The sequence below is a fragment of the Dermochelys coriacea genome, chromosome 9 (genome assembly GCF_009764565.3).
Source record: "Dermochelys coriacea isolate rDerCor1 chromosome 9, rDerCor1.pri.v4, whole genome shotgun sequence".
In the NCBI taxonomy this organism is placed as follows: Eukaryota; Metazoa; Chordata; order Testudines; family Dermochelyidae; genus Dermochelys; species Dermochelys coriacea.
In genome coordinates, this window is record NC_050076.1 from 15,993,921 (window position 1) to 16,016,778 (window position 22,858).

General features: G+C 41.6%; 1 protein-coding gene across 1 annotated transcript; it reads right to left on the minus strand.

The window, feature by feature from the left end:
- Positions 1–9,272: 9,272 nt before the first annotated feature.
- Positions 9,273–19,826, minus strand: TMEM212 (transmembrane protein 212). Its single transcript, XM_038416891.2, has 4 exons — positions 19,662–19,826; positions 14,698–14,757; positions 13,772–14,095; positions 9,273–9,656 (listed from the first exon to the last, which is right to left on the minus strand). Exons 1-3 carry the CDS (start codon positions 19,824–19,826, stop codon positions 13,775–13,777), a joined length of 546 nt encoding a protein of 181 aa, XP_038272819.1. The 3' UTR covers positions 9,273–9,656; positions 13,772–13,774.
- Positions 19,827–22,858: the final 3,032 nt, after the last annotated feature.

A 22,858-nucleotide genomic window follows, 5' to 3' on the forward strand; every position in this document is an offset into this window, starting at 1 on the left:
ATTTAGAATGTCTATCTTAAGAGTTTTCTGCAGCTGACCACCACAATAGTATCTGGGCATAATTATACTCTGGTATTTATTTTTGGACATACATCCGCATTGTAATACTTCTGGAATCAAAACTCAGTAATGGTGATGGAAAGGGAGTGTCACACAACAACAACATCATCATGAGATTTTAGAATATTCCCAGCAAAACAATTCCTTGGGAAGTAAACATTCAGTTCTGCTATGGGGCACTCCATACAATACAAGCAAACTCACAGTTTTCAAATACAAACCACCTCTGGAGCTATAAACTCTCCTGTGAGATTCACCCTTTCTCCAAAATGAAAGGAGCCACTTTCAAAGTCAGAGCACATCCAAATTGCAGGTAGAAGAAACAAAAAGCCAATGGCTCAAACACTTTTAAGGTCAAAAGGAACCGTTGTTACCATCGGCATGACCTCCTGCACATTGCAGGCCACAGAACCTCATCCACTCCTGAAATAGATCCCCTAGCCTCTGGCTGAGTTACTGTAAGCTCTGAGAGGGAGTTTGGGTGCTGGAGGGGGCTCAGGAGGGTGTGCGGGGTACAGGCTCTGGGAGGGAGTTTGATTGCGGGAGGGGGCTCAGGAGTGGGTGCAGGCTCCAAGAGGAAGTTTGGGTGTGGGAGAAGGTGTGGGGTCCAAGGTGCACTTATCTGGGAAGGTCCCCAAAAGCTGTGACATATTGCTCAGCATAGGCATAGCTAGGCAGCTCTGCGCACTGCCTCTGCCCACTGAAGCCGTCCCCTCAGCTCCCATTGCCTGTGGTTCCCAATCAATGGGAGCTGCGGAGCCGGTGCTTGGGGCAGGGTCAGCGCACGGAGCCTCCCGGGTCATGCTTCTGCCTAGGAGCTGAGGGACATGTTGCCACTTCCGGGCTGTCAGGGTCAGCTACACGGAGCCAGGTAGGGAGGCTGTCCGCCCCGCCAACCGGATTTTTACCAGCCTGGTCAGCAGTGCTGACCGGAGCCGCCAGGGTCCCTTTTCAACTGGGATAGGGTTGCCAGATGTCCAGTTTTCAACCGGAACTTCCAAGCTGCTATGTAGGAACACCTTGTCTCTTCCGGAAGAACCTGAGCTTTTTATATGTGCAATGCAGGTTCCAGGGTAGCTGAGAGGCGGTCTGTGTTACTTAGCTGCCCCAGGGAGATTACTGATGAGCCCCGGAAGCTGAATAACACAATGCTGCCTCAGCCAGCCGAGAACATTCATGGGGCATAATAATAAGTTGTATTTAAGGGCTGTAAAGCGATTAAAAAAAACTAATTGCATGATTAAATTGCACTGTTAAACAATAATAGAATACCATTTATTTAAATATTTTTGGGTGTTTTACATTTTCAAATATTGATTCAATTACAACACAATACAAATGTAAAGTGCTCACTTTACATTTGTTTTATTACAAATATTTTCCACAGTAAAAAACAAAAGAAATACTATTTTTCAATTCACCTAATATAAGAACTGTAGTGCAATTGCTTTATTGAAAGTTGAACTTACAAATGTAGAATGTACAAAGAAACCTGCATTCAAAAAACAGAACAATGTAAAGCTTTAGCACCACAAGTCCACTCAGTCCTACTTCAGCCAATCACTCAGACAAACAAGTTTGGTTACGATTTGCAGGAGCTAATGCTGCCCGCTTCTTGTTTACAATGTCACCTGGAAGTGAGAATAGGCATTCACATGGCATTTTGGAGCCAGCGTTGCAAGGTACTTATGTACCAGATATGCTAAACATTTGAATGCCCCTTCATGCTTCAACCACCATTCCAGAGAACATGCGTCCATGCTGATGGTGGGTTCTGCTTGATAACAATCCAAAGCAGAGTGGACCAATGCATGTTCATTTTCATCATTTGAGTCAGATATCACTGGCAGAAGGTTGATTTTCTTTTTTGGTGGTTTGGGTTTTGTGATTTCCACATTGGAGTGTTGCTCTTTTTAAGACTTCTGAAAGCATGCTCCACACCTTGTCCCTGTCAGATTCTTGATGGCACTTCAGATTCTTAAACCTTGGATCGAGTGCTGTAACTATTTTTAGAAATCTCACATTGGTATCTTCTTAGCGTTTTGTCAAATCTGCTGTGAAAGTGTTCTTAAAACGGACATGTGCTAGGTCATCATCTGAGACTGCTACAACATTAAATATATGGCAGAATGCAGGTAAAACAGAACAGGAGACATACAATTCTCCCCCAAGGAGTTCAGTCACAAATTTAATTAACACATTTTTTTTTTAATGAGCATCATCAGCATGGAAGCATGCCCCCTGGAATGTCGACCAAAATATGAAGGGACACAAGAATGTTTAGCATATCTGACATATAAATACCTTGCAACGCCGGCTACAAAAGTGCCATATGAACACCTGTTCTCACTTTCAGGTAACATTGTAAACAAGAAGCAGGCAGCAGTATCTCCCGTAAATGTAAACAAACTTGTTTGTCTTAATGACTGGCTGAATAAGTAGTAAGACCGAGTGGACTTGTAGGCTCTAAAGTTTTACATTGTTTTGTTTGAGTGCAGTTATGTAAGAAAAAAAAATCTACGTTTGTAAGTTGCACTTTCATGATAGAGATTGCACTACAGTACTTGTATGAGGTGAATTGAAAAATACTATTTCTTTTATCATTTTTACAGTGCAAATATTTGTAATAAAAATAAAAAGTGAGCACTGTACACTTTGTATTCTGAGGTGTAATAGAATATATTTTCAAATGTAGAAAAACATCCAAAAATATTTAATACATTTTAATTGGTGTTCTATTGTTTAACAGTGCGATTAATCAAGATTAATTTTTTGAGTTAATCATGTGAGTTAACTGTGATTAATCGACAGCTATAAGAAAAAACTTCCCGTTCAAACCCTGCAACCGGTGGCCACAGCTCTACCAGGGGAGGCTTAGCCTGCCTGGCCTATTATACCCGCCACACTTCAGTGCCAGCTACAAAAATTGCCTTTTTGTTATATCAGATGGCAATTTTTGTCTAGTTGTAAATGCAGACAAACATTGTCTTGTTTCATGTGGTTTGACTTTAAACTAAATTGCCTTGCAGGCAAAAGATGCGAGGTGAGGTGACTCTTACTACTGACTAGCATTTGTAGTAAAGTCTCATGTTAAAACAAAGCAGGAAATAGTTTGTCAATAATAAATCATTAGCAGGTGTCCTGAGGAGGGAAAGGTTGAGAGGGGACTTTAATGATGTTGTTTTCTTCAGTGTTATTAGTACCTGCCTGGTAGGATTAATGTCCAGCATTTGCTAATGTAGGTCAAACATAAATGATTGCACTTGAATAGTAACTTGAGAAGAGGTTGCTGTGAAACCAGACATTTCAGCAGGGAGATCAGTAAAGTGGAAATGTCTAGGTAAGAAGATCAAGAGGATGATGGATGTTTTAAAAAATGTTTGGGAAATGTGAACTTGAATAACCTTTCTTTGCACAAAGCATAATTATATTTGTATGTATGAGAAAATGTGTCCCTTACTTAATTGGTAGTTTGTAGACTTCACGTTTTCAAGTCTTCCGTAAAATTTGTAAGCCCTGCATTCTTTGGAAACCACAGCTTTCTTCACATTTTTCAGTGTAAAGATGATTTGGCTATATTTGTTTATGGGATGTATTATCAGAATTAAAGCCCTCCATCTGTGAGAGAGGAATTGGTGGGCTCAGTTCAGGTCTTCATTTATAGCTCCTCACATTACAATCATAACCCCCACCCCATTGCAGATTATTCTAATTGCCACCCTTGTTGCCACTCTCAGCAGAGAGGCAAATAAATAAATGATCATGGGAACAGGATAAGCCCCTTGTGCCTAGACGACAGATTTGAGGTACATAGGTTCTGCCTACACTAGACTTCTTTCAAAAGATTTCCCACTGTTGCTGTTATTGGTGCAGCTCTATCAATGGTAGCAATGATGGTGCTGGGGTAGACAAGCTGCCAGGGTTTAACTATCCTAGTTAGAATAGGTCTAGATGACATGGTTTACATCAGTGCTTTCACCACTGCTACCCCTGAGGGAGCAGAACTGGGGACAGCAATGGTACATTGATTTCAGTGGGAGTTTTGTCTGAGTGAAGACTGGAGTATCAGGCCACCAGCAAACTGTTCTCTACAGATGGATACCTGGACCTACATGGAGCCAGGGTTTGCAGGATAGAGGCCTGGGTTTGTATATTGTGTTTATTTTTTGGAATGCCTCACAAATAGCTGCTAAAACTGGATGAAAAACTCTCAAAATATATTCAAATTTTAGCAGAGGAATCTGATTTCAAGAGTGCAGTTAGCAAAAAAGGCACTGAAAAGAACATTAGTGCTTTCACAAAAAGGAGATGCATGTCATAAAAGGTACTTAAATAATTGAAGAAGAAAATTAAATAAAACTTTGAAACTATAGATTTGCAAATTGTTTTGCTGGGCAAAAGAATAATTTTGCAAAGTAGACTGTGGTTCTCAGTGCTATCAAAAAGTACAATTTTACTCTCAGTGGAGTATGAATGGGAGAGGTGAGCGGGTATGGGCAGGCAACAGACACGGTCTGTCACTTCAAAACACTGGAAGCTTTGATCTTCATCCTTAACCGTCTATGATCCTTAGAAGGACTGACCTGCATATTTAACTTAAACTGTACTCCTAACATGTGGTTGACAGCTGGAGGAGGAGGGGAAATAGCCCAGTGATGAAAAATACAAGTTTATTGCATAGCTGTAATTCAGATCCACCCAGCTCTGCATGAATCCTTATTGTTTCATACAAAAACACCAAGCCACATTCAATCCTTGTGTAAAGCTGCATTAGGTTCAGTGGGATAGGGATTACATATCTGCTTAAAGTTATGCACGTTTAAGTACTTTGATGAATAAGGGCTTTTATTTTCTCTCTAGATCAAGACTGTTTTAGGTAGGTCTCTTGCCCCTGCCTTTCCACCCCCTCACTTATTCCCTCACCTTGGCTGGCATACAAAATATTCCCAATTTCAATAAATCAGCTGTCACCTGTAGCCAAATATCTTGCAATAGATCAGTATATGCTCAGATTGCTTAAGCGAGATACCCCAACTCCTTTTCATAAGGATTGCTGAGAAGGTTTTTGATGGGATGAAACTGGGGGTAAGGGTAAGAATGGGAGCTTTTACATCTAAATGGTGTGCAAGAATTAATCCACTCAGCTCTCATCCAATCAAATAGGAAGCACATGGCAAATCTCTGTTCACTCAGGTGTTGTGGGTTAGTGCCTAGCATTCTAGAGGTACCTTAACAACTGATGGAATATAGTTTTTATAGCTGAAGCCAAAAGGCTGTTACTACCAATGATTTGATTTCAGAATTGCTTTTTCCCTTGTCAGGGGCTCTGAAGAGGATACTTGATACTCATTATTTGCACCGTAATGCAGAGTGCTCCCTGAAGTGATCACCATAAGTGGGTGCTAATGTGGCATTGTGTTTGGAGGTTTCAGTTAGGGTGACCATACATCCCGTTTTGGCTGGGACAATCTCTTTTTTGAGCCCTGTCTGGGTCCTGACCTTTTTTGGCAAAATTGGGGTGTAGAAGAATGTGTGGGATGAGCAGTGATGCCAGCCCTCTGCAGGGGGAAGGCAGGGCTCGGGCAAGCAACGACATTAGCCCCACCCAAAGGGGTGGGGGCAGGACTCAGGCAAGCATCTCAGGCCAGCCTTGAGGTACTCAGGTGAGCAGCTCATGCATAGGTGTTGGAACTAAGGGCACTGAGGTAGTTGTGGTTTGATGTGGTTTTCATTAAATACAGGGTTTACAGTTTGGTTCAATGGCTCTCAGCACCCTCACTATACAAACTAGTCCAGCACCCCTGGGCTCAGGAGAGCCCCACACTGAGGGGTGGGGGAGGAAGGGCTCAGGCTAGCCTCACGCAGTGTCCCATCTTCCCTTTGGGAAATATGGTCACCCTAGTTTCAATGCATGCTTAACAATACATGTGCTACTATACCTCTGAGGCAACCATCCCATCAATGGCTTTCTCTGGGTGTACTGGAGGCTGCCACACAGCAGGATGCAATACAAAAAATAAATGTTGATAACTTAACGCTAACATAAGGCTTTGTTGTCCCTAACTGGTCCCCTGTGCCCAGGATTAAAGCAGCTTCTGTTCACATGGGACCTGATCCACAGACCAATCACAAAGTCTCCTATTGATGTCGTTGGCCTCTGGATCAGCACCCTGGATCCCACTGTGCTTTAGCTATGTTGGCGCACAGAATGTTACGATCCTCATGAAGTAATCTAGAATTTGTACTTACCATGACCTGTGTGTAGGTGATGCCATGCAGGCTGCTGAGATCTGTGTATAATCAGCTGGCTAATCCTGGTAACAGCTGGGGTTCATCTTCCAAGGGGCCGAGTACCGGAGCCCCATCCAGCAAAACACTTAAGTAAGTGCTGAAAGTTAAGCATGTGAACAGTCTTATTAACGTTAATGGGACTGCTCATGGGCTTAACTTTAAGCAGATTCTTAAGTGTTTCTCTGAAATTGTGGAACTTATCAAAATCATTCTTTGAATAGTTATTTTCCCCCTTTATTGAAAAAAAAAGTTTTCAATAGGAAAACACAGATTGAGAAGTATTTAAAAATTCTTTTGATTAAAAAATTAGACAAAAATGGGTCCAGCTGAATGCTGAGAAATGGAAACAAATTCAAAATAATTTTTCACATTTCCCCATTATTCAGCCAGATCTAAAATGAATTCAGGTTTCCCAGTATACCAGCTTTGCACCTAGGTGGATAGGGTGCAGTCACACTGATATGTTCTTTCATCTTCTACAGAATGCCTATGTGCCTGGCTGCCTTCTCTCCCAAGTTACAGACAAATGCCATTGCTGTGGCTTGTGAAAGTGTTTGAGTGGAAGCCATAGGAGACCTTTTCTCTTTGAACTGACCAACTTTATACTGTCAGCATTGCTTAGCAGAAGTGAGAGCTCCTGTGGTTTATGCAAAAGTGAAAGTAGACTAAGCAGGATAAAGCTCATGCAAGGTAAATAATTACTACTTACTAGACAATATTACTCCAGATGTAGCTGTCAGCTACTGTACAAACCCTTGATAATCTTGGTTAATGCTTAAAATTTTCAAATCTAGAACTGCACAACCAATTATTTACCTGATTAAAAACAACATTTTGAAGGAGAACAAGTTAACTGTGTACCCCCACGTTAATGAAAACATGCTTTACCTACGACTAATATTATGACAATAGCATTCCAATAAGTGTATAGAAATGTTTCACGATTAGTGAAGATTCTGGTTTACCATATATGCTTGTCCCTAGAAGGCAGATAAATAAAATGAAATTTACTATTTCAAACACTTTTAGCAATTTATCAAATGAAATATAAAGTATCACTGAAAGAGTTGTGGCTATGTTTAAGTATGTCAGATTAACAGATCCATGCAATCACACTCCATCACCCAATGCACAGCACAGAGACAAGGCATCTGATACTTTCGACACATACTTATTTTAGTACAGGTAAACCCAAATTTGATTAACTATTACCAAAGAGCCTTTTGCACAAAATCCCTTTGTATCCCCACAGCACAATGGGAGGCTATTGGATTCTCCCCTGATTTTATAAAACCCCAGCAGTCAGCAGTCTTGCCAACTCTTGATTTTAAGGCCAGGCTCATGACGTGATATTTTACTTAAAGCCTCAGCTCCTTGAGTCAGGTTATTACAGGAGACTCAACTTCTGTTGAAAAAATAAAATATCTAGCCCTCAGGTTTGGTAATTAGAGCATGAAAATGTGACCCAAGTGTAACCTAAAAGGCTCCCAAACCAGAAGGCACATTTAAAAAAAACAAAACCAAAAACCAACAACTTTGTGACAGGGCCACTCATCTCACATGAGTGCACCTGTTGCCCAAGTGTGTCTACACCTGCACTTCCTCTGCATTGTGCTGCTTGTGGTGACCTCTGCTGGCAGTTAAACTTAGGAGAATTTCAGTGACTCAGCCCTCCAGTTGAGTGCAAGTCCAACAGGACTCTCTCATAGTACCCTGGTTTAAACTGCAAACAAAGTGCAAACAAACCCCTCCTGGGGTGCAAGTCCAACAGGACTCTCTCACAGTACCCTGTTTTAAACTGTCTCTCAAACTGTCCCTGCTGTGATATGGAGCATTACCCCCAGGGCTTCCTCCCTGGGAGCTTTTCACCTGTGGTTTCCGCTCTCCAGTTGGGCACTTTTTATAGTTCAACCCCCTTCCGAAGTGGTATCAAAAGTCCCACAAATGTTGACCCTGTCTCTGGGACTTCAGCTCTGTGGCTGTGGGCTACTTCCCTTTTCAGGGCTTAAGCCACTTCCCTAGTTGCTGGGGGGCAACCCAGGCCCACCCACTACTCTGGGTCCAGACCCAGAGAACTTATAAGTAGCAGCTTCCTGTCTGCATTTCCTTTGACCACTTCCCTTATCTCAGGACTGAGGTTTTTCTTGCTCACCTTCCTTGCTCCGGCCTGCAACTGCACTCTCCAGGAGCTCCTTTTATATGCAGCTGCTGGGCTCTGATTGGCTGCTCCCTGCAGCCTCTCTCTGATTGGCTGCTTCCCCCTCAACCTCTCTAGGAATCCTGGAGGAGTCACTGTGGCATTACACAAGTCACTGTGGCATTACAATATGAACTGCTGAACAGCTGTGTCCCCTCAATTCTCCAACATGGGGGTCTTTTACACTGCTTTGCTATGGCAGCAACCATTTCTGGTCTGCTCATACACAGCCTCCAGCATGTGTATACCTCCTAGCTATATGCTATGAATGCTATGTCCAACCATTCTTGAATACACTGCAGGGCAAAATCAGCAGGCTCCCAGTTCCAGACTTTCTCTCAGAAATGTTTCAGAGTAGCAGCCGTGTTAGTCTGTATTCGCAAAAAGAAAAGGAGTACTTGTGGCACCTTAGAGACTAACAAATTTATTTAAGCATAAGCTTTCGTGAGCTACAGCTCACTTCATCGGATGCATTATGAAAGCTTACACTCAAATAAATTTGTTAGTCTCTAAGGTGCCACAAGTACTCCTTTTCCTCTCAGAAATGTGTGTCTTGTACTGCCCAGTCCTCTCCTGGACAATAAAAGCTCACTTAAGTCCATCGCTATATTAATAGAAAATAGTATGCACAAATCTGTTATCTCAAATGGAGTTTCCCAAACACTTCAGTCCAAGCACAATGTTTAGATAAAACAATAAAACAAGTTTATTAACTGGAGAAAGATAGATTTTAAGTGACTACAAGTAATGAGGCATAAAATCATAATTGATTACAAGTAAATAAAAAGTACAAGATTAACTTAACAAGCTAAATGAATTCAAAGCAAACATCTCTCATCACATATTCTAGCAGTCCTATGGGCTGAATCTTTCAGTCACAATCCCTCCCTTAGTCCAATGCTGTTTCCTTTGTTCTGCACTGTTGTCAATGTTGTGAGTAGAGGTGGAGGGAGAGAGAACTTGGGAGGTCTATCCCCCATTCTGATATTTTTTCCTCTTCTTTGAGAATCATCTCTACTTGGGGTTCAGGAGACAGAAAGTTTGTGGGGATGGGAACCTCCAGCTGCTTCTTTGCCAAGATGCAAATTTCTCACTCACACCTTTATTCCTGCCAAAGAATAGCCAGGTGATGGTCCATTTGATTTTGTTGGTTGAAATAACCATTAAAACATATTGTTTTATGACTAAATAGAGCCTTTACATGACATTTGGTACAGATTTTTGCTACCTAGGAGAGTGTGCTATAACTACAGACATTTATACAAGTAATTATATAGCTTAATATTTTCAAATTCTTATTAATTAATTGTACATTTTTAGCATGTTAGAAAACAGTGAATGATATATTGCTTATTTACTAGATAATTAACTTTTTGCTTATGATTTGTGTCAAGCTGCATTAGGTTGGCCAGTGGAATTTAATTAAACACACACAAACAGCATATAAAATTCATTTTTATTAAACAAAACAAGCCCTCAATAAAGTACATGACTTATTGTGCCATATTTATTATGCTTGACCTCAAAAGTTAAATGTTTTTCCCCTGCTTCTTTCTTTTTATAGAAAAGCAGCCTTTAACTCAAAGCTTTAGATTGAGGCTCATGTATTCAGCTTATTTATTTTTTATTTAAATGTGTTAAGAGATTATAATAAATTTAGGCCTTTACATATTTTATATTAAATTCAGATTTCATTTTAAACTGACTTATTTTAAAGAGAAAAACTTATTATAAATTAAATGACAAAATAAAAACATCCAATTTAAATTAAAAAAACTCCTTGATTTAATTTTTTTTTTGTCCACCCTGTTTTAACGTGATATGCAGATGCTTTGGGACTCCAATTTCTTCCATTGTCCTCTCCCATCACCAGGTGTCTCCACTGATGAAAACCAGCCCCTTCATGTGGTTCCCAGAGTTGTCACGCTGTATATCAGCTCCCTATTTAAAGTACATTTTTTTATAGCCATCAAGCTGCACCCCATCAGTATGGCTAACAAGGAGGTAGCATAGGTAATGAGTCACATATAACTGCACTTGCTACATATTCCTAGGACCAGCTCTTTCAACTTCATTGACTTCAAGCAGGGCTGCCACATAGCTAAGGCAGAATTTTGGCCCATTGTCTTCAGTTGGACTGCATAGGTATAAACTGAGGAGAGAATTTTGCCCAAGGAGTATAGTGAGAATGAGGCTTTCATGTTCTGTGGGACTCTGTATAGTCACTGCCTTTAGGTGGCTGTGAATTTTATTTCTTCCTGAAATTTCACTTTGATCTGAATTCAGCAAAGCTTTTCAATTTTTGACCAAGGTGGAAGTCATAGAGTCATAGAATCATAGACTATCAGGGTTGGAAGGGACCTCAGAAAGTCATCTAGTCCAACCCCCTGCTCAAATAAGGACCAAAGCAGGAATTCCACCAGCTCTGCAAGGTGAGGGCAGAGAGCAAGTATCTCTGCACAGTAGCATATTTTGAATATGAATATTTGTAAAATGAAAACTGATGAACTCTGTTCTTTGAAGGCTCACCCCTCAGGCAGGGAACAAAGTGAAAGCTTGAGCCTCCAGTTGATATGGAACTGCACCCAGGAGTAAAAGTCTGCAGGATCAGGCCTTAGATCAGGGATCGGCAAGCTTTGTCATGCGGCCTGCCAGGGAAAGCTGCTAGCAGGCCGGGACGGTTTGTTTACCTGCAGCGTTAGGGTTGCCAAGGGATGTGCTGGCCGTCCTTCCCGCAGCACCCATTGGCCTGGAATGGTGAACAGCGGCCTGTGGAAGCTGCAATCGGCCGAACCTGCTGACACTGCAGGTAAACAAACCGGCCCGGCCCACCAGTGGCTTTCCCTGATGGGCTGCGTGCCAAAGCTTGCCAATCCCTGCCTTAGATGAATTCATTAAATGCCTGATTTACATTGCTAGCCAGTAATATAATGAGAGTAAAGAGCGGCTGTTCTCCCACATGCACATGGGAATTCATAGAAGAGAATTGAAAAATTTGGCAAAAAAGAGTGTAAAATGTACAGCTACCTGGCAGCAGCTGTAGCTGATTCTGTGGATGTTGTAGATGGCTATTTAATTGTAAGTTGCTCAATGTAAAAGGAGTACAAGTTACGTGAATAACCACAGGTTCATTTAAAAAAATACCAAAGCGTTTAAAAGAATGTTTTTCCTTTTTTTTTTTTCCTGGCAGGTTGCAAAAATACCCTCCAATAATTAAATGAAAACAAGCTGAATGGTTACATTTCATGGAGGAGGGAAGATATAGTTGCAGCCAGCTGGAGCATGTCTGGGCCAGTGTCTCACTTCTTTTCTTTCTGCTAGTTTAGTGCTGCTCCAAGAATGCAGACAATGCTGTCTGTCACTGTTTCAGATTTGATTTCCACACTTGGAACTATACTTATTAAATGAAACCCCATTGTCAGGCTGGCACATTTCCCCACTGCTCTTTTAGGTTTTACTTTTGAATTGCTCCTATGTATCTGGGTGCCATGCTCACATGCTGGAAATGATCTAGTGCAGTACAGAATAAGGTACAAATATGAAGGGAGACTATTGTAGTGTCTTAATCAAGCTTGTATTAGCTCTGCATCAAATCTTTCAAATTTCTTTTGCAGTCTCATCCACAGCTAAGGCACTCATAAATCTTTGTTGAGGGTGGACTCAGCAATGAGGCAGGGAAGGATGGGTTTTAAAAGAGTCTCATGACTGGTGGATCAATTAGGTGTTCAGCTGGAGGCTGGTCTGCAGGCAGGGTACTGACTGTACTGCTTGTAGGAGAAAACTCTTAGATAATCAGGGTTTGATTGTGCAAAGTGCTGAGCATCCAAGCCCTGGCCCAGCAAAGCACCTAAATCTGTGGATAGTCCTATTGTCTTCAATGGGACCATTTATGTGCTTAACTCAAAGCATGTGCTTAACTGAGTGCTGGATCAGGGCCAGAATGTTCAGTATCAACAGGACTGAACTCTCAATGAAGAATAGGAAGTGGTTAACAGTGGTCAACAGAATGCAGGAACATCCATCTGGGGAAATATATATTGGAGGAGAAGTAGTATCCATAAAAATAACAAAAGTTCAGTTCATGTCTTCTGAAAAATACCATGGAAGACAGGGAAATTATGAACAATATCAATAAAGCTCATGGGAAATACAAATACAAGAGATGTCCAGTGCTGTGGATTGCAAACTCTTTGGTCTTTTGAACCTCACTTTAAACTAGGCTCATGACTTGCAACCATTTCATTAGGCTTGTAGCCCTTTAATAGCCATTGATGTGACATGATTCATTATTCAGTAAGTGCCAACAGTGCCAAATAAGAAGGTGAGGTCCATGCTGTGAAAGGTTCCTCCCAGCCTGGGCTCCCTTTCACACTGTACTACTATGACAAGCTGCAAAGCCCTCCAGGCTGCACTTTCACCAGCATTCACACAGGTAGGGACACACTCAGCTGCAGTTACATGCAGGCTCTCTAACCACCAGCTGTAACCTTGGGAGTTCAGTACAAGCCTGGAGTGGCAAGTATTAATTTTTAGAATCCTTGCAGGCCCCCACTTTCTGCACTCAGAGTGACAGAGAGGGGATTCAGCCTTGACAGCTCCTAACTGCCAAGAAATTTGGCCTTGACTCCTAGCACTACCTGTACATTAGCCTTGAGTCTTCCATGCTTTTTCAGAGACAGTGCCTGATAAATCTGCACACAGAGTAGGGATGTCACACCTTTAATGATGATTATTTTTGGCACCTTGCCTTGCTGTTCAGGTAACATGTCTGTGCCTGCATAGCTTTTAAATATACCTCACACTGTAACCAGTCAGAATTTCACAGTCATAAAGGAGGAGCGAATTCAAGACCTTCTACTCCAAGGGTTTGACTCTATTGAAGTCAAAGAAAAGGTTCCACTTGATTTCAGAGGGTGTTAGATCAGGTCCTAATATCACAGGCCCATGTTGCATATGCTAACGGAATATCCCATTTAGCTGAAATAGTATTAGGGCACAAAGGATACACAGGGCCACTTATTTATCTCATTTGAATGGGCATAAATCTGGAATAGTTCTGTTTTCTTCAGTTGAGTTATTGAAGTGTAAACCTGGTGTGAGTGAGTTCAGGATCTGGCCTAACCTTGAGCAGGTTTGACATGCCACTAAGTAAAGGGAAGTTGGTAGTCATAGCTACTGTGTTACCGACAGTAATCCACTTTCCCCTTAATGATTGATACTCACATTTTAATGTCCAAATTGGAGCAGTCTTGCAGCGAGCTTGATCACAATAGTCAAAGAACCACAAAACATGACAAAACTTGAGCAAAGGTCTAGTATTTGTAGAACCAGATGGTACCACTCATAGTGCAATGGGTCCTTGCAAAGAGACATAAATTCCTTGTAGGGAAAAGGGAACAAAACTGCATAACCGAGATAGTTGGTCCCTGCAATCCCAGCAAATGAATAATAGCAATATGGACCAAGCAGGATGGAGACAATTGCAACAGCAAATTGAACTGGGGAGCTCACGATGCTCAATACGCCAAAGGTGAAGCTAGCTTCCCACTGAAATTGAGACAAAAACATACTATTACTCTTCTGACTAATGAGAGAAAAAAATCTATTAAAAACCTTTGACTAAAGAGAGTGGGAGATTTCCTATTACTTCACTTCTTCTTCTTTTCTATTCTAAACCCTAATGTGATCAGAACAAGAAACATATTGGAGGGGGAAATAAGCAAAATCAATATCATACATGCCACTTGCTATAAAAAATGATGTGGATTCTCTACAGGGAAGATGAATGCAGGGAAACCAAATTTTGCTAAAAACACTAGAACAAATTAAAGCAGATGTATTTTATTTCTGCATTTGTTATGTATCACAGAAAGACATAAATTGCAGTGGGCAGCCTTAACTTCCAAACTTGAACACTAACAAAAATCCCTATTTTAAAGACAGGAAGTAACTCTGGAACTAATAGAATCACCAAGCTGGTAGAACATTTAAAGCTTGTTCGCTTTAAGCCCTGTATAGTGTATTTGATCCACAATTTTAGTAGCAAAATATGCTTTTTCTTCTTGAATATATCATCTGGATTAACTCTGCAGTTCCCAAGACTTCTCTGCTGTATTTAGACAACATATAGAATAATGACATAAGCTTACAAGTGATCTTTGTGTTTGTCCTCTGTCAGCCAAAAGAATAAGTACACCAGCAATAACAGCCTGTGGATGAGGGAAACAGACAGTTACACCCGTAATACTTCGTAATGTTAGTAGTAATTTAAATTCTGAAATGCTCTGCAAACATTTTAATTGTTATCATAACTTGATGGGCCAAATTCTGCCTTCGTTAATATTCATTAAACCTGCATCGCTCCCAGTGGGGTGGCACAGGTGTAACTGAGGGTAGCAATTAGACTGAGGTTGACTGTATGTGGTGATGATGATTTGGGAACTCTGTACAGCCAATGAATTCTGGGTCATATTATGAAGTTGTTACTGTGAAAATTACTGTGTGTATATATATATATATATATATAAAAAATACCTCTGTGTACATGTGGAGTCCACCATGGCCTGATGGCTTTTAGCACATACCCATAAGATTATGGACAATAGAGAGTTGTTAACCTTAATGACTCTGCCTGCACAATGGGTAGGCTAACAAGGTTGGCTGAAGCTAGGAGAATGAGTATACGCCAATTCATCAATAGGAAGTTGATGAGGAAGACCTGTGTGGTTACTATGCTGAATTCCCCACTGGAGGCACAACTCCAATTTTGCTAAATATATCAGAAATGAATTTGGCTCACTGTGCTCAACTTTTTGCCAGCCCATGAATCTTGGATCTGCCTGTATCTTTGCTCCTAATAATATATTGTTGATGAATGGAACCATCAAAGGCAAATGTGTCTGAAACAAGACTCTGAAGGTCAGAAGATCAGAAAATGGCATAATTTGGGCTCTCATTGCTGACACAGAGGCAAATGTATCAACAAGTTTGAAAACCCAGAACCTTGAGCAATATGGTTTTGTGGTTTGTTTCCCATTTCTGGCATGTTAAATGTTTTAAGACCTAGATTTTAATTTTTCATGGTACTTTGTATTTAAAATTTTTGATTTAGGGAATTTGAAAATACTTCTCCTCAGGCCGAGCCTGAAATGATAATCTTGGCATAGCCATAACATAAAGTTCTCATGGATAAAAGGAGAAACATCTGGAGTCATGAGTGGTTGTTGGCTAAATTAATCAGAAGAAAAGCCACAAGCAGGGGATCCTACAGGGTTCTAGCCAGAATAAATTAGGCTACAAAATAAGAGCACTATTAAGAATAATTGTAATACTGAGGCTGCACTATAAGATGAGGGCCAAACTCTTTCACAATCTTCTTTGTCAACTGAGAGGGGTTCAATTTACACTTAATGCATATGTGGTTCGTGGAACAAAGGAAAAACTGAAGATGGATAAAAGCAGGGGAGGGATTATACATCATGCTGGTTTAGCTCCAGGCAGATAATTTAAACTAGTAGATGATCAGTTTCCAGTTTGTTTTAAATACTCTGGCAAGAAATGTTACTTTCTATCCCAAAGTTTAAAATGCCATAACATTGCAGTTTTATAAGCACTGCCATTTTGGGGTTTTTTTCTTAATTCTTAATCTGATCCAGTGTAGCCAATGGGATTCTTTCCATTGACTCAGGGTCTGTTTTTAAAGGCATTGCTCAGCACTGTACAGCCAAACTCCCTAAACAGGCTGCTGCCTAGCAGAATTTTCAGTCCTAAAGTAGTTGGCACTTAGCCACCTATCTCCCCATTCACTGCCTGGGGTCATGTACGCACCTAAATATGGAGGCTACAGAATCCTGGGATCTGAGTACTGCCCTGCCTAACAGGACTTTCCACACAAGCGAGGCAACCTTTAAGTGATAAGAGACAGGTCAGCTTCTGTGCACCAGTGTCTGCCTGAAACAATTACACTGCAGTCTTACACCATGTTCACCTGTTGCAGCTCCTACATCTACAAGGCCATTACCATTATCTAGTTCGGAGCTGGAGAAGGAAAAGGAGTCATATTCCTCTCCCACTGGAATCCCCCCTCAGCACCGTCAGTACCCGAGGCCACAGAACATGATGCACTCCACCGCCTGCTCCTGGACTCCAGACATTCAATGGATAGAGAGAACGGTGAGTCAGATTTCCCTCTGTGCTGTGTAATCTGTATTTGTGCTCAGTCTGTGTTCTTCCCATATACGCGTGCACTCAGCACCAAGTGCATGATCCTGCTTTGACCCATCCTCCAGACAGTTCTCCATGGGCTGCCCATCAGTGAAACATCCTTTTACCACCATCAGCTCAAATTTCCTTCCCCATCCCCTGCTCCACACGGACCCAGTCTGGCCTGATCTTCCCCTACCAAATGCCAGTAACCCACCAAAATGGTACACTTCCAATGACTTTCCCCAGCCCCCATGTACCTCTTTTGTCAGACCCTCCCATAGCACCCAATCACTTTCATGTTACCAGCCCTTACCTATCATTCAGGCACATCTGTGTGTCTATTCCATCCCCCTTATGCAATCATCTTTGTGCATCAAGCCACCTCCCAGCAGCCCCCTGTCTCTCACCTTCACCCCCTTCAAGCAGCTTTTCCTAATCCATTGAACCAATTTGTCTTTTACAGTTCTTTTTCCACTCGGTCATGACTTGGCCATAAGTGCAAGGCTAAAGTAGAGATGACTGACCCCAGTCTCAGCACATCCTACCAAACAGGCCCCTCACAAACAGTGGAGTGTCTGGGATGTCCTGTGACAGCTGCCACCAGGCTTGGAACCACTGGCTAGAAAATCTAAAGATGCCTGGTGGTTTGCACAGAAATACCCCCTAATGCACCATATCCCAGTCATTGTGGGGCTCAGGTTGGGGCTCTCAAGCTTCCAGGCTCTCTCTACAGCACAGCTGGGAGAATGGAAGTCCTGGAATGGGCTTCTCCTGTCTGTGGCTCAGAGGCTGCCCCACCACGTGGGCTTCTCCGGGCCAGGGACGCTAGGGCATCCAAACCCCTGATTGCCTGACTCCCACAGCCTGGTGAGTGAACTGCCCTGAGAATCAGGCAGACAGGAGAGCCGGCTGGCCAAGGAGTTTGGAAGCTCTAGGCAGACCCTGTGGTGGGGCTTCTCAGAAGCCACAGACCTTGGAAGTCCTGGCAGCAGCTTGTGAAGCTGACGTGATTCTTGTCAGTTTCACTGCTGCTATTTTTGGCAGCTGCAAGGGTCCATGGAGTGTATTTCATTTCCTGTGCTGGTGTTTCCAAACCAAACCTTTGTTGGAATTTCTGGTTCACAGGAAATAAATAAATAAATAGGTTTCATTCACACTTGGAACAAAACCAAATTTAAAAAAGTTGAAAATTCCTGCAAGCCAGAAATTCCAAGTTTCAGCCAGCTCTACTTAGCACTCACTGTCTGTCTCTGTACTTTTGGATGAATGGTGCTGGATCAATGGGCAGGGCCAAACATAAGCAATGTGAAGAATTTTTTCTATTCCCATGATATGGTATCTTGGCCATCACAGTGAAAACAAATCTGATCATACATGTAACAACTTATTTGTTCACTAGATTAGCAATGGCATTACCAGCTTCAGGACTTGGAGCCAGAGTCTTCCATCCAGTTTTAACCTAACCTCCCTCTTGAAGGCAATGAAAAGTTCTGCTTAAAAACTGATGAAACACCATAGTTTTTCCTTAGTTCAAGGGGGACTGTGGAATCAGAGCTGAGGCAAAGCCGGAAGTTTAAATTTAGTGGCTTGGATAAAATGGGATCTATAGCTGTACCACCCTTATTTTCATTTTGCTAAATCAAACCCACTCCATGTTTGTCCACATCTCTTTGTGGAATGTACCAGAAGAAGTTGACACAAAATCATCCCTAAACAGATGTCACTGTTAGAAACACCCTAATCCTATCAACAGCAATGTTTTAAGTAAAGCAATACCCCAAACTGCAATTAAACACTGGTGGAAGGGATAGGATGAGGATCATAGAACATAATTCAATCAGTTCTGGCATATTGTTTTAATGTAATTTATTATTTGGATCCTAACATCTGCAGGACATCAGTAACTTTCAAAAATGTCAGCAATCCAAGGCGCTCAGAGTAAAGGATTTTTAACTGAGCATCTTTTGATGCCTCTTTTCTAGTAAATGAAGGTAGAAACTGGTGGGTGATTTCATGAACCAGGGAACTGAAGGAAAACTCCAAGCCCCCATCCTTTTAAAGCCCTTTCCTCAGGGCTGTATTATCATCCAAACAATCACAAAACCAAAAGCAGATCAATTAAAAAACACTGAGCAATAATCCCCTAAAGGCTCCCCACACTGGAACCAGCTAGTAGGGAAGAAGGAAGGACACCCTTTAATTCTCCTTTTGACTCAGCTTCCCCTTGCTTTTACGCTCCACCCAAGCAGCAATGGGACCAGCCTGGTAACTTGTAACTGCTGCAATCTCTTAACTTTGTTACAAAATTCTGCCCTATAACATACAGCCCCCTGCAATGAGCTGACTTCAGTGGGGATGCACTAGGTGTAAGTCAAAGCAGAATTTGAGTCTTAAACTATTATAGAGATTTCATGGGTCTGTGGCTGCATCATTTTTAACTCAAAAACTTGCTGCACTTGTATACATAGTTTGAAACCTAAAACATAAACAGGCTTCTGCTGAAACTAAAGGACATGAACCCAAGAGCAGCAAATCAGTGTGAGAGAGGAGCCAAATTCTGATATCACTTGCAAGAGTATATCTCCAGTCATGTTACTTCACATTGACACTGGTGTAACTGAAATCCAGATTTGGCCCAGAGTTGGAGAGTTTCGTTTTTGCTAGCAAAGAAAAATTGTGAGAGCCAAATATCCTGAAACAATCAATATCTTAACATTTATTGCAAAGTTAAATCTTATCAAGGAGTTGCAGGGAGCTCCTGTATTTAATTTAATGTTGAATACTCCAAGTACTTCTTTTTAAAGAGTTTATATTAATAGGAATCAAATTCAGACATGGTTGACTTTTCTTAGAATTTCAGTAACTTCTCTAATATCTTTTCCCTGCTAACATTTTTGTTGTGGCCTACCAAAGTTCCATTCCAGATGGGACAGGCGATTCGAACGCTCCAGCCAGCAAACCAAGGCTTATAAGAAAAAACAGGAAAGAAAGCAAAAATTCCAGAGAAAATGCTTATAATCCCAAAGGTAATAAGTGTCCCTCCGGTACCCTCATACAGGCTCTTTGTTTTCATTGTGAGTCTCTCTCTCTCCCTCTGCTTGATCCACATCAAGGATTAGTAACTAAAGCCTAGTCAAAGACGTTTCATTATAAACAGAAGTTTCTTAGAGACTGTAGTCATGACGCATGCAGATTGTGTACCTACCATGACAAAACATTATTCTAGTTAACTTAAATTAATCCTACATAGCCACAAGTGGAATCGAAAAGGCACCTAATGTGCCCAATAACATAAAATAGCTTTCTTTAAAAGAATAATCCCTGTCCATTTTCAGCTGCAGAAAAACCCATCTAGTGATTTTGAATTACTTCTTCATCTGTCTTCCCATGAGGAGTGACCACTTCCTAGTTTGTGGAGAGCCAGAAATTTGCTGACAGCACTATAGTCATTGTTTCCAATTCTGACTAGTGTATTAGAGCCAAGACTGAACCCAATATCCTTTGTGTCTTATAGGTCAGCATGTGCAGAACACAGATGAATATGTCTCTGCATGTGACCATGCTCTCCCCTAGCAACATAAAATTTGTGTCAGGAGATTTTCACTGGGGATTTTGCTTGTTTCTATTTTAAAATCAAGTGCCTTGCACAATTCATGTTGTTAACTTTCGATCATCCCCCCAAAAACAGGCAGATCATTTCAGTTCCAAGCATGGGACAGAAGAGGGGCTTGGGAAGATTCTGGAGCCTGTTCCTGCTGCCACTGAACTCAGGGGCAAAATGGCCATTGACTGCAATCGGAGCAGGACTAGTGATTACCACAAATTACACTGTTTACTGAACAGGTTCCCCAGTTGCTCCTGTACCTGCAACGGCAAATATTTTGACTGAAAGGACTTAAGTCATTATATTTGATGCACATTATCACACGTAACTTCTGAGTCACAACTGCACAATACTGAAAACAGCAGAACTCATTTCAAACATGCTGCCCCTGGAGCGTTGCCATGGTTATATGATGCTTCAGTTAGGGTGGCATCTGAGATGGCAATGGTATTACACAGAGGCAGAAGGGAACTATTTTCCAGCCCTCCTGAGTGAGTGGACACATCTCTACCTGTGTAATGTTAGTTTATTTGTGACAAGAACTGACAGCAAGTTCAGGGTCACTACTGTGTCCAGTAGGGTGACCAGATGTCCTGATTTTATAGGGACAGTCCCAATATTTGGGGCTTTTTCTTATATAGGCGCCTATTCCCCTCCCCCCCCACATCCTGATTTTTCACACTTGCTATCTGGTCACCCTAGTGTCCAATGGGCCCAGCAGAGGTCAGAAGGGCTGCAAAACATCCAGCTGTGGCTCCCTAATTCTCAGGCTGTAATTTTGTTGGCCCTGGCTGCTCTAATATACACCAGCTGGTAACAAACAGAGATTCAGCTCTCTTCCTGCCACTTATGTCCCCTAGGACTAGATAGAGGAGGGGGTGCCATGCCAGTTCTAAGCCAGCTGAGGAATTCACCAGGTTGGGAGAATTCTGAGCTAGCAAGATGTGACACGATTCCAGTTTCATGGCTGCAGTTGTGCAAACAGGCTAGAGAATCTAGCCCTGGAAAGTCAAGGTGGCATGCGACTAGGGTGACCAGATAGCAAGGGTGAAAAATCGGGGTGGGGTGGGGGGTAATAGGCACCTATATAAGACAAAGCCCCAAATATCAGGACTGTCCCCATAAAATCGGGACATCTGGTTAGACGACATGGGACACAATCCTTAATGCAATGAATTGTAGACCTTTAACCCCAGAAACCAGATGACCTTAGGAGTAAACAGTGAGGTGGCAAAATTTGCAGATAATACAAAACTACTCAAGATAGTTAAGTCCCAGGCAGACTGCGAGGAGCTACAAAAGGATCCCTCAAAACTGGGTGACTGAGCAACAAAATGGCAGATGAAGTTCAGTGTTGATAAATGGAGAGTGATGCATATTGGAAAACATAATTTCAACTATATGTATAAAATGATGGGGTCTAAATTAGCTGTTACCACTCAAGAAAGAGATCTTGGAGTCATTGTGGATAGTTCTCTGAAACATCCACCCAATGTGCAGTGGCAGTCAAAAAAGTGAACAGAATGCTGGGAATCATTAAGAAAGGGATGGATAATAAGACAGAAAATACTGTATTGCCTGTATACAAATCCATGGTATGCTCACATCTTGAATACTGCGTGCAGATCCATCTCACAAAAGAAATATTGGAATTGGAAAAGGTTCAGAAAAGGGCAACAAAAATGATTAAGGGTAGGGAGCATTTGCATATGAGGAGAGATTAATAAAACTGGGACTTTTCAGCTTGGAAAAAAGATGACTAAGGGGGGATATGATAGAAGTCTATAAAATCATGACTGGTGTAAAGAAAGTAAATAAGGAAGTGTTATTTACTCCTTCTCATAACACAAGAACTAGGGATCACCAAATGAAATTAATAGGCAGCAGGTTTAAAACAAACAAAAGGAAGTATTTTTTCACACAACGCACAGTCAACCTGTGCAACTCCTTGCCACAGGATGTTGTGAAAGCCAAGATTATAACAGGGTTCAAAAAAGAACTAGATACATTGATGGAGTCTAGGTCCATCAATGGCTATTAGGCAGGATGGGCAGGAATGGTGTCCCTAGCCTGTGTTTGTCAGAGGGTGGAGATGGATTTCAGGAGAGAAATCACTTGATGATTACCTGTTCCGTTCATTCCTTCTAGGGCACCTGGCATTGGCCACTGTCAGAAGACAGGATACTGGGCTAGATGGACCTTTGGTCTGATCCAGTATGGCCGTTCTTATGTTCTTATGCTCTTACACTCAGGATTAATAGGAACTGCAATAACTCAGTAAAGCGGGGCATGAAGGTTGAACCTCAACCTTAACTTTGAATGTGTGCCTTTGATGGATTTCACAATATTAATTTCACTGGATAAGTCTGGGGTTCTTTTGGCACTTAATTGATCTATAGGTTGTCACCATAAGTTTGAAAAAGAATATTTATTCTTACAACATTGACTTTCTTTATGAAATATTATCCAAACTCCAATTTAATTTAATTAAAATTAGCAGG